This window comes from Triticum urartu, unplaced genomic scaffold (assembly GCF_003073215.2).
Source record: "Triticum urartu cultivar G1812 unplaced genomic scaffold, Tu2.1 TuUngrouped_contig_6806, whole genome shotgun sequence".
Classification (NCBI taxonomy): domain Eukaryota; kingdom Viridiplantae; phylum Streptophyta; class Magnoliopsida; order Poales; family Poaceae; genus Triticum; species Triticum urartu.
Window position 1 is genome coordinate 3,358 of NW_024117597.1, and position 8,726 is coordinate 12,083.

The 8,726-nt window shown below is 43.1% G+C and overlaps 1 protein-coding gene across 1 annotated transcript; it reads left to right on the forward strand.

The window, feature by feature from the left end:
- The first annotated feature begins 280 nt into the window (after positions 1 to 280).
- On the forward strand, positions 281 to 1,668 carry LOC125531106 (chalcone synthase 2). The gene is made up of 2 exons (XM_048695514.1): positions 281 to 785; positions 974 to 1,668. The coding sequence occupies exons 1-2, from the start codon at positions 281 to 283 to the stop codon at positions 1,666 to 1,668; spliced, it is 1,200 nt and encodes a 399-aa protein (XP_048551471.1).
- The last annotated feature ends 7,058 nt before the right edge of the window (positions 1,669 to 8,726 follow it).

Genomic DNA, 8,726 nt, shown 5'->3' on the forward strand with positions numbered 1-8,726 from the left:
GCGCACCGTACGTGCCCCTTAAGACCGCTATTATGGTAGAGTTTCTCTAAGCTGCAGGCGCTCCCATCAGAATTAAGAAAACAAACCAGCTCAGTCGTCGGTGTATTCAACTCCGATATAAAAAAATTGAATCCGTTAGCAAATCATGTTCTATAAAGTGGGAGCACTCCCAGTGAGTTCTATCACCAGAGTTGAGAAATACAATCTTACGTTAAGTGCACCTTACAAACCCTTGCTAGCAAGCCCTTGCTACTTAGCTAGTACTCCTTGGTGCTGATCAATGGCGGCGGTGAAGTTGGAGGAAGTGAGAAGGGCACAGCGGGCTGAGGGTCTGGCGACTGTGCTGGCAATCGGCACGGCCGTCCCGGCCAACTGCGTGTACCAGGCCACCTACCCAGACTACTACTTCAGGGTCACCAAGAGCGAGCACCTCCCGGACCTCAAGGAGAAGTTCGAGAGGATGTGCGAGAAGTCCACCATCAGGAAGAGGCACATGCACCTCACTGAGGAAATCCTCAAAAAGAACCCCAGCATCTGCTCCCACATGGAGCCGTCACTGAACACGCGCCATGACATTGTCGTCGTCGAGGTCCCCAAGCTCGGGAAAGAGGCGGCAGAGAGGGCGATCAAGGAGTGGGGCCAGCCGCTGTCCAGGATCACCCACGTCATCTTCTGCACCACCTCCGGCGTGGACATGCCGGGCGCCGACTACCAGCTCACCAGGCTGCTCGGCCTCTCCCCGACGGTGAAACGCCTCATGATGTACCAGCAAGGGGGCTTCGGCGGTGCCACCGTGCTCCGCATGGCCAAAGACATTGCCGAAAACAACCGCGGCGCACGCGTGCTAGTGGTCTGCTCAGAGATCACCACCATGGCCTTCCGTGGCCCCAGCAAGTCCCATCTGGACTCGCTGGTCGGCCATGCACTCTTTGGCGATGGCGCAGCCGCTGCCATCATTGGTGCGGACCCCGAGGGTGCTTCGGCGGTGCCACCGTGCTCCGCATGGCCAAAGACATTGCCGAAAACAACCGCGGCGCACGCGTGCTAGTGGTCTGCTCAGAGATCACCACCATGGCCTTCCGTGGCCCCAGCAAGTCCCATCTGGACTCGCTGGTCGGCCATGCACTCTTTGGCGATGGCGCAGCCGCTGCCATCATTGGTGCGGACCCCGACGAGCCCTTCGAGAAGCCACTCTTCCAGCTGGTATCAGCGAGGCAGACCATCCTGCCCGGTTCTGAGGGCGCCATCAACGGCCACCTAACGGAGGCGGGGCTCACCATCCACCTTCTCAAAGACGTGCCTGGGCTCATCTCTGAGAACATCGAGCAGGCGCTCGAGGACGCCTTCAAGCCTCTAGGCATCCACGACTGGAACTCCATCTTCTGGATTGCACACCCTGGCGGGCCGGCGATCCTAGACATGGTGGAGGAGAAAGTTGGCCTTGACAAGGAGCGCATGCGCGCCAGCCGAGAGGTCTTGTCCGAATATGGCAACATGTCCAGTGCATGTGTCCTCTTCGTCCTCGACGTGATGCGTAAGACCTCTTCCCAGGATGGCCACGCCACCACCGGAGAAGGTAAGGAGTGGGGTGTCCTCTTCGGCTTCGGCCCTGGCCTCACGGTCGAGACACTCGTCCTCTACAGCGTCCCAATCGCAGCCACTGCATGATCGATCAGCAAAGCACACTTTATTTATTCACCAACAGCATAAAATCACCGACACTATAAGTGATTACGAGAGCAACGGTGTGATGGCTGTCCTGAGTTTCCTTTATCCCTGGTTTTTCACTTTTTGTTGTGTTTCTGCTGTAAGAATTGATATGCGTTTTTCTCCAAAAACCTTGTTGTATGTGCTTGTGATGTACCTAATGTATTTTCGTAACGTTCAACATTATGCTTCTTATTAGTAATTTTATAATGTATGCGCTGCATTGTCTCTACATCCTCAATCAGGTCCGGTTCAGCTGCCTGTCTCTTTTCCCTCTCTTCCTAATCATTGCGCTTCTTAACCATCTATTTACATTGGCAGTGATTACTGCATACTGCATATGTTTGGGATGCTAAAGCGAATAATGCTCTTAATTAGACATACTAGTCATTAAAGCCATGCAGCTGCACGGGCTAGTGTTCTCGGTATTTATACACTAGTCATTAAACCCGTGTACCTGCAGGGGCTAGTGTTTTCGGTTTTTAAATATAGGAACATTGAGGACACTATTTTGATCAGTGTAATAGTATTTAATTTCTAATTTGGTAGATAAAAGGATCAAGTTAAACAGCTCCATCAATTTGTGATAGTACTGTTTGCATGTATACTCTTCTCCAGCCATCAATTGACGCACAACTATATTTCATGAAGGTTGCATGTGTATTGGTAGATCTAGTTTTGAAAATGCAAAATTCGGTGGATTTATCATTTGTTATCCTTTTTCCCCAGAAATTATGGCGGAGTTTTGTGTTATGGTTTAGAGACGTTGAGCATGCTTTGTGTGTCATTTTTAAGATCATATTTACATAACATATTCATGCAAAGTGTTCTATAGGGACTATATGTGGGCATTCATTCTCTCCTGGTAATATGTAGTGAATCCATGCACTTTATTCGTTCTGTCAGGAAAGATGCGATATTGAAACCATTTATATTACATGAAAATATATTGTCATGTTTACAAAAAAAAATGTTAAACTTCATCAGATAGAAGACCTGATTTTTTTGGTTAATGATTAAATTTCTAAGAAAAACCTATTGAGGAAAAGTGGGGAATTCTAATTATTTGCCATTGAAAACACACAAGTCATATCGGTTCATGACATGGATAATTGTGTGTGTGTGCATGAGATCTTTCTCACAGATGATAACTGGAAGGCTTAATTTTATAACCTTGTAGCTCTATATTATCATGGAAATTTGAGCACATGATGATTTTAGTACTATTTGCACTATTCTCCTAATAATGGCATAAGTAGATATGTGTAGTTATCATACCTTGAGCCAAGGTATCGGCAAATCCCACACGCTGCAGTCAATGAACCAAGTAAATATATTTACTTGTCATCACTAGCCATATATGTGCTTCATGCGAAAAGCAGTAAATTAAGTGAAGAATTTGCCCAAATTTAAAGCTCACACAAGATAATAATCAAACCTCCAACTTGTTAGCGTGTACGACATAGATCAAACCTGCTTGAAACAATTACCTTTGCCCGCATCTAGAGCAAATGGATCCCGTTCATCGCCACGTAAATGTAGACCAAAGAAACTCATGCAGCTGCAATAGGCCAGTACTCACCACCAGCTCTTGGCATGGGCCTCCTCAGCACTTCACATTGTAGGGCAACGGTGTGCTCATCAACGCCTTCGCTCACCAAGGACCACCCCTCTTCATTCATGGCCAATCTGCAGATTTTCTTGTCACTAAAGTACTGTATGCGCCTACTATTTTTTTCTTCATGGAGATCACTCATTAGGAGCTATTGAATTTGGTCTTGTGTCCGCAAGAGCGTATTTTCAAAATTAATCAGTCAAAGTTTTTCTTTATCAGGAATGCATGCAGACATTCATTTAAGTTATGTCAATAAATTTGCACTTCTTTCACTTTTCTGTTAAACTACTACAGCAGATATATCTCAAAAGTATCTGACGGAGGTAAGGTGGGATTATAACTTCTTTAAATCTGCAACACATATATGGGTCTGTGTGTATCACATGTTTCTGACAGATGACAAACATCAGGCTTATTATTATTACATTGAGTTAGTAAAATTGGTATGGAGATCTCAGCATATAATCTTTTTTAATATTTATTTCTCCTAGTTATGATAAAAATATATACATATGTGTAGTTATCACACGTTGCATTAAAAACTATCAGAAAATTCAACGCCTGCACCCAAATCTACACATATATGCATCAGAAAATAGATGCACATATGAACTACCAAAATCTATGGCACACATGAATTATATCATACCTGATTGATATATTACCTTCACCTGCATCTGGAGCAGTGAAAAAATGGCGCGCTATAGTGTCGCTAATAGCATGCCATTGGGCTCTAAGAAATGCCTTGCTAAATAAATCAATGTACAATTTCTCACTAATAGTATGATAATAGAATATTTTGAAGGCCTTGCTATTTTTTCATAGCATGCTATTTTTTCATTGATCTGAAGTCACGATGCAGCCGCCTGTGGAGGTAGATCAAATTAATATAGACACTCGAGCTGCTAGCCTGCTGCCGGCCAGTATTCTCAATCATGTGTTGGCATGAACCTCATAAGCACTTCAACTTATCAACTAAATGCTTGTAGAATCACAATCCTTTAAAAATCATGGCCATATATTGATATATATGGAAACATGCAATCACTGCAGGTGCGTACAGCAGATCCGTATACCTGGCTGAGATGTCATTTAAACCTATAAGGATGCTAGCCGACCCTCCTATACGGAGCTCCCTTGGATTGGGATCTTCCTGGCCGTTCGATCACGTTGAATCTGGTCAACCGAGCAAGCAGGTCCGTCTGATTCTTATGAAGCTGCACGTGTGGAGCCTGAAGAGGAATGGAGGTGACTTCCGTGAAGCCTGTGCCGTCGAATCAATTAGCGGCCAGAGGTGATGATTAGATTTACTTTGTCCTGCCTCTGTTTTTTATCTATACTATAGTACTACTCCCTTTGTTCCTAAATATTTGTCTTTCTAAAGATTTCAACAAGTGACTACATACGAAGCAAAATGAGTGAATCTACACTCTAAAATATGTCTATATACATCCGTATGTGGTAGTCCATTTGAAATCTTTAAAAAGACAAATATTTAGGAACGGAGAGAGTATTAAACAAGTAAACATATTCATCGGTACGTGCACCCAGCCTAGCCTACACGTAACAACACGGAAGAATTACGGCCTCCCGATCAGATCACTTAATTTCATCTAACCGTCAAAATTACACTAACCCACATCCAAGACTGCGTTTAGCATTTTTCATGGGCGGACGAAAACTCTGTCAATCCCACGTCCGCAAGAGTAGCAGGGAGGGATCGCACGCCGCGTAATTAGCGCTAACATCCCATGTGATGAGAGGCCAGAGGCCGTCCGCTCGGAGACCCATGCCCTTGTGCGCTCACGGCGGAGAATTTTGCGGTGCATCGGCCGACGGCTGCTCCGGTCGCCAACCCTACTCCTGAGGGCGCCGAGTGCCGAGAAGTCAAGGGAGTGGTCCATTGATGTCGTCCTCCTCGGCTTGGTGGCCTTCATGGATGCGGGAGACCAGGTCGCCAGATCCATCGCTGGCCGACCGAAGGGTCCCCGTTGGACGGCCGGCAGCTGGAGCCTCACCTTCTACCTCCAACAGCCGTCCGGCACCCCATTGCTACCGGCACGTCGTCCCCTTCCCAACCAACGTGGCCGACAGCCTCACGGGATTCAGAGGAGATGCCTGTTTTGTTTGGGTGTTTTCTCCGTGTGGTACTGGTTGGGATTCAGAGTTGCAATCGAGTTTTTGCTACCCTACATTTCCTTTAGCCATATCAGTGTGGTTCTAAACTTTGTATACACGTTTGGATTTGTGAGCAAAACGAGATGGTGGTTCGGTTACCTCCCAGCCTGTACACCCGCACACACGTAACAGCTCAATGAGGTGGGCGGTGGCGAATTGAGTAGGTGAGTGTCCTTTCCCTTGTACACGTGTGATAATTTGTTATTTGCTGATTAGTACATTCTTGAATATTGGAGCATGTGTTAACTGGTCCAGATTAAAGCTAAGAAACGCAATTTTCTTTTTGGTTCAGTGTGACAATTCAGTTGTATTGATAGCCTGCACATTCATTCTGAATTATTAAGTGTCAGTTTTGGGTGCATGTCTTCAGTAGAACAATAAACTGATTTTGTGTGCTATGTTAAACACTAATTACTACTTGCTCATGGCAACTATGTGCAGGAAGATGATCCCGGTGGAGGAAATCTTGACGACCGACGTGAAGTCGGGGTGGAAGAAGGGCATGAAGGACACCTTCCTAAAAGGAATGATCTGATTTTTCCGGTATATAATTATGTATTTTAAAAGGTTACTGGGTGTACTTTTTATATTATCACTACAATCTTTGAAGTTATATTTCTATATACCATTTTATTTGAAAATAAGTTATAATTAAATTTTCTGAAAAGATTGGATGATGTTTCATGTGTCTGAATTGCATTTTAGGTCTAATAAGTTTGCTAGGTGCAGAGGAGCTATGAGAAAAGTTGTTCAAAAACCGAATGAACTTATTTTTTTCGTTCAGTAATGGAGATTGATCATGTATTAGAATGTGTCAAGTTCTGCAAGTTTGCGTTCTCCTATTGATAGCTTCTACGATTTCTGAGTTTTTCTTTCTTGATTCTTCATTCATTTGCTTTGTAGCAGTATTTTCCCTTTGACTTCCCCTTGTTCTTCCGAGTTAACGCAGTAGCTGGTATGGTCTGAGCCATCTTTAGCAAAAAGGAAATAATAATACTTCCAATACTAAAAGAGTTATAGTCTGAGCCATCTTTAGCAAGGAACCATTACGTTGTTGTAGACGTCCAACTTGGTCAGGCCGGCACCGGCCGAGCAGGATAAACCTCCTGGCCAAACCAGTGGCGTCAGCAAGGCAGACGACTGCTGTGGTGTGGAGATGCAATCTATCAGGTATCTCACTTTGTTTGTGGTCAATTTTTTTTGGTTCATGAATTCAAAACAAAGCATGAAGAGGTGAAGATACTGGCATGAAGGAACCACGAGATGAGAACATGATGAGAACCGTTCTACTAATGACCAATTGACCACTGTAATTATATACTAATGCAGCTGCTGCAAGCTTTCTTTTTTTATTTAATATATCTTTCATTGCGAAAACCTCTAAGATTTTCAGCCATCTCTTTATAGGTACTATAGGGAACTAATTTTTGAGTTACTGGTGTTGTCCCTTTTATTTTCTACTCATACAGTGTTGCTAATTTGGAGCAAGTACAGTAAATCTACTGACTTGGAGGTCTTTATTATGTAGTCCAGTTTCTTCGTGCTTGCATTTGTCGATGTTTCTCTTCTATTTCCATCATTGAGAAGTTAAGATGTTGGTTTGGACGATATTTTGATGTTGTTAGTTAGAGTAGGATATTCTGATGTTGGTTGATAGTTTCAGGATAAGGTTCACTGGTAAATATATATTGGACCTACCAGCTATGATGGTAGACGATGATAATGGTTTACTCCGTTTGATGCTACATGAGCTAATCAGGTTAAGATGCTAGATGATTAACAAGATTCTTTTGAACATAAAAGTACACCAGAGATTCTCTCCTCACAACTAGAACAGCCACATTACCAAATATATATTCGGTTCAATTTCAATTTGTTAGTGATATTATTGTTTGTATTTTATTTGTCCGTGATGATTAGCGCTGATTTATGAGTTTTGTATTTAATTTTGTCATATTTAGCGTTAAGATGTTGAGGTTAATGATACTACAGCGGCTCGATCATTGTCTCTTCGTAGTCACTCAAGCATGTTTTTGAAAAGGAAAAATAATCGTGCGAAGCCTAAACATGACATGGTTACGGAGGTGTAATGACCAGCCATGTGTTTGAGGCTGCAATGCGGTGGTTCCTTCCTGCCAGGGGTGCCCGTGGTCACAGATAAACAGAACTAACAGTAAGTGCTACACTATATTCTATATCATATACTCTCTATTGTGTATGTAAAAATTAAAAAGTGTCATTCAGCTGAATAATAAGATCTGTCTTGTAGAGACGTGCGCAAGGCTACTAGTTTAATACTGAAGGAGAAGATAGGCCTACGACGCTGCACGTGTGGAGCCTGAAGAGGAATGGAGGTGATTTCTCCTGCAGCTTGTGCGGGTGAATCAATTAGCGGCCAGATTCGATGATAAGATTTACTTTGTTTGGCCTCTAATTTTTACTTCTTTTTCTAATACGGAAGGAGAAGATAAGCCTATGAAGCTACACGTGTGGAGCCTGACGAGGAATGCAGGCAGTTTGTGCCGGCGAATCAATTAGCGGCAGGAGGCGATGATTAGATTTACTTTGTCCGACCTCTATTTTTTACTTTTTTTTCTAATATGGAAGTTGATGAAAAGCGAATAAATTTAGTTTTTTTATTATACATGGAAGGAGATAAGATTGATTTGAAAATATTCCTTGTCTCATGCAGATGGAAGAGACTGAGTAGGATTCACCCGATGGTTATTTGTACATCATCAATTAATCTTAGAGTTAATACTGAAGGAAATATGTCCTAGAGGCAATAATAAAGTTATTATTTATTTCCTTATAATCATGATAAAGGTTTATTATTCATGCTAGAATTGTATTAACCGGAAACATAATACATGTGTGAATACATAGACAAACAAAGTGTCACTAGTATGCCTCTACTTGACTAGCTCGTTAATCAAAGATGGTTAAGTTTCCTAACCATGAACAATGAGTTGTTATTTGATTAACGGGGTCACATCATTAAGAGAATGATCTGATTGACATGACCCATTCCATTAGCTTAGCACCCGATCGTTTAGTATGTTGCTATTGCTTTCATCATGACTTATACATGTTCCTATAACTATGAGATTATGCAACTCCCATTTACCGGAGGAACACTTTGGGTACTACCAAACGTCACAACGTAACTGGGTGATTATAAAGGAGTACTACAGGTGTCTCCAAAGGTACATGTTGGGTTGGCGTA